General features: G+C 47.2%; 1 protein-coding gene across 1 annotated transcript; it reads right to left on the bottom strand.

Moving 5' to 3' along the window:
- Positions 1–399: 399 nt before the first annotated feature.
- On the bottom strand, positions 400–2,874 carry LOC116407631 (oocyte zinc finger protein XlCOF7.1-like). The gene is made up of 2 exons (XM_031893331.1): positions 2,871–2,874; positions 400–2,638 (listed from the first exon to the last, which is right to left on the bottom strand). Exons 1-2 carry the CDS (start codon positions 2,872–2,874, stop codon positions 1,122–1,124), a joined length of 1,521 nt encoding a protein of 506 aa, XP_031749191.1. The 3' UTR covers positions 400–1,121.
- Between the last annotated feature and the right edge of the window lie 833 nt (positions 2,875–3,707).

Below are 3,707 nucleotides of genomic sequence, written 5' to 3' on the forward strand. Positions count from 1 at the left end.
TTTAGCAGGGGGTGGAACTTCCTCTGAGTCCGGGACCAACAGGACCCCAGCAGCTGCGCTGCCCCAGAGGGACCAGTTCCTACAGTGAAGTTGGGGAGCAGGGACCCTAAGAACGAGGAATAGTAAGAGCAGGTTTGTTCTTTCATAGCACTTTCTAGGAACGCGCTGCCTTAGTGTAGGGGCCGCTGTAGTGACAAGGGGATCAGGCATAGTCTTCTCCCTGATTCATGTCTTCTGTTTGGGAAGTTCTGGTCAGTTGCCAGAGGCTTCCATAAACTGATGGGGCTTTAGGGAGTGCCTGGAAGGAAGGGGAGGGACTGATGGGCCGAGGCAGAGAGTTCCAGAGACAGGTAGAAGCCCGGGAGAGAGAAATCTTGCAGTCAGGAATGGGATGAAGTGATGAGAGGAGAGGGAAGGGCAGAAGCAGTAGGTTGGGGGGGTATTTTGAGATCATTGCTGAAATATAGGGAGGAGCCTAATTAGCCTTATATGTCAGTGTTAGCAAGTTGAATTTGATTTTAGAGGAGATTGGGAGCCAGTGAAGAGAGATGCATAGGGGAGTGACAGATGTGGAAAGGTGAGATAGATGGATAAGTCTGGCCGAGCATTTAGAACAGATTGGAGTTATGATTGCAGGGGGTCAGGAATGGAGCTGCGAGTGAGATATTGGACCAGGCAGTTGTAGACAAGACTTTCTAACAATTTAGATGCAAATGGGAGAAGGGAAACCAGACGATAGTTGGTGAGGGAGCTGGGATCAAGGGAAGGTGTTTTCAAGATGCAAGTAATTAGTGGTTGTTATGCGGTGGGGGCAATTACCCTCCACATGCAATCCGTAGCAACGGGGGGGGGGGGAGAAGGTGCAGGGGCAAGGGTTGCCTAGGGCGCTTGGTTGGCCAGTCCCTGTCCGACAGTCGCCCAGGATAAGGTTTTCTGTAGCCGACACTTATTTTTTTGAGTTGTGCAGCTCCCTCTGACTTGTAGGATGCAATCTCTCCATCCAACCCCTTATACAGAATATTCTGTGCAGTTTTACCTCTGAAGATTAAATATTTATTGAAGATTAAGAATACACTGACCAAAAGGAATCATAGTTTGATAGCGTCATAATCGTATGTTACTCACTGTGTATCAGTACATTTACTGTCAGGCAATGGTTCCTCCCCTGTGTGTAACTGGGAATGTGCAGTGAGCTGATAACGATACATAAAACATTTCCCACATTCATTGCAAGCAAATGGTTTCTCCCCTGTGTGAATTCTTGTATGGGATTTAAGGCTTGTGCGATCACTGAAACATTTCCCACATTCACTACAACTGAATGGTTTCTCCCCTGTGTGAATTCTTGTATGGGATTTAAGGCCCTCGCGATCACGAAAACAATTCCCACATTCAGTACAACTGAATGGTTTCTCCCCTGTGTGAATTTTTTTATGGTATCTTAGGCGTGCGCCCTCAGAAAAACATTTCCCACATTCAGTGCAAGTAAATGATTTCTTCCCTGTGTGAATTTTTTTATGGGAATTAAGGCCAGCACGACCACTGAAACATTTCCCACATTCAGTACAAGTGAATGGTTTCTCCCCTGTGTGAATTCTTTGGTGAGTAGTAAGGTATGTGGGATCTTTAAAACATTTCCCACACTCAGAACAAGAGTACGGTCTCTCTCCTGTGTGAATCCTGAGATGCACAGTAAGGTCTGAGGTAGAAGTGAAATATTTCCCACACTGAGAACAAGAAAATGGTTTTTCTCCTTTATGAGATTTCAGGTGTCTGTTAAGATCTGAGCAATGAGTGAAACATTTCTCACACTGAGAACAAGTGAATGGTTTCTCCCCTGTGTGGATTCTTAGATGGGCACGGAGAGTCGAGCGATCTTTAAAGTCTTTCCCACATTTGGGACATGAATAAGGTCTCTCTCCGGTATGGCTTCTCCGATGTACAGTAAGTTGTGAGCGACGTTTAAATCGTTTCCCACATTCAAAACAAGAATATGGTCCCTCTCCCATGTGACTACTTTGATGCACAATAAGCTCTGAGTGAGACGTGAACTGTTTTTTACATTGGGAGCAAATACATAATTTCTCTAGTCTGTGAATTCTGCAGTGTCTGTTAAAGTCTGAACCATGTGAAAAACGTTTCCCACAGTCAGAACAGGAATAGGGTTTCTCTCCTGTGTGGGTTCTGTAATGCTCAATAAGATGTACATGCCGGGTAAACCTTTTGCCACATTCAGAACAAGAGAACGGTTTCTCCCCTGTGTGACTCCTCTGATGTACAATAAGTTCTGACTGCCACTTAAAATGTTTCTCACACACAGAACAGACAAATGATTTTACCCCTGTGCGAGTTTTCTGGTGCTTGAGAAAACCGACCTTAGTTTTACATTGTTTCTGGCATTTAGAACAGTTATACAACTCCGTGCTGGGAGTAGGTGTGTCTGTTCCCTGTATCTGTTCTGTAAGGGGATTAATGCTGCAATCTGATTGGTTTTCCCCTTCACATGAAGCCGCCTCCTCTTTAATCCCACTGGTCGGTGGGGGCTGTTCCACTAAAGAAATGTCAGGGTTTGTGAGATTTTCATTAGCACCTTCAGCCCCAATCTTGCTTGGCTCATTATTATAACATAATGTTCCTCCCAGATCAGCTGGAATCTCTCTCTTATCTTCATATTCACCGTCTGGCAGAGATACAAGCATGAGAAATCATTATCACATTTTATACATATATGTAGGGATTCATTGTGTCAGGGAATGCAGGAATAGAAGGAGCAGCAGCGCAGGAACTGTCACCCCGACAGGCTCTGATACAGGATGAACAGTCACATATAAGTTCAGTTACACGGGGTTCTAATGTTTTGTGCCCTGCACCCATTACTCACCCAGTGGGCGGAGCTGCTGGGGCTCCTCCTCCTTTATCTCTTCCCTGTAAAGGGCCTTGTTTCCTTTTATATACTCCCACTCCTCCAAGGAAAAATAGATGGAAACATCCTCACACCTTATGGCAACCTGGCACACACAATGTTACAGTCATCCCCCAGCCAGAGAAAGGGATTATCATACACTGTTACTAAACAATAAGGGGGGATTGGGGGGCCGCACCCACCTCTCCAGTCAGCAGCTGGATGATGTTGGAGATGAGTTCCAGGATCTTCTTGTCATTTTCCTTCTGTATGACGGAGCCAGGGGCATGCAGGGCCCCCAAACCCACGGTTGGGCTCTTCTTCTTAGGGATGACGTAGCCCTATGTATTGAGAGGGAGAGAGAATGATGAGTGTGTAACGCAGCAGAGAGACCCCCTTTGTACAGACAGACAGTCTCTTCTCACTGTGCCACTCACAGTGCCCCCCTCACCTCTCCAGTCAGCAGATAGATAATCTCCAGTGTGAGATTCAGGATTCTCTCCTTCCGCTCCTCATTTTTATCCTTCTTCCCCATCACTGGGTCACTCGCTTCCTCCCACATTCCCATTGGCTCCTTGTGGAACAATTATATTAGTTGCTAATAAAGATTACAGAATTGATACACTGATCACCAGACCCCCAGTCCCACAGCTCCCCACCGACCCCCCAGTCCCACAGCTCCCACCGACCCCCAGTCCCACAGCTCCCACCGACCCCCAGTCCCACCGACCCCCAGTCCCACAGCTCCCACCGACCCCCAGTCCCACAGCTCCCACCGACCCCCCAGTCCCACAGCTCCCGCCGA

This window comes from Xenopus tropicalis, chromosome 9 (genome assembly GCF_000004195.4).
Source record: "Xenopus tropicalis strain Nigerian chromosome 9, UCB_Xtro_10.0, whole genome shotgun sequence".
NCBI classification, from domain to species: Eukaryota; Metazoa; Chordata; class Amphibia; order Anura; family Pipidae; genus Xenopus; species Xenopus tropicalis.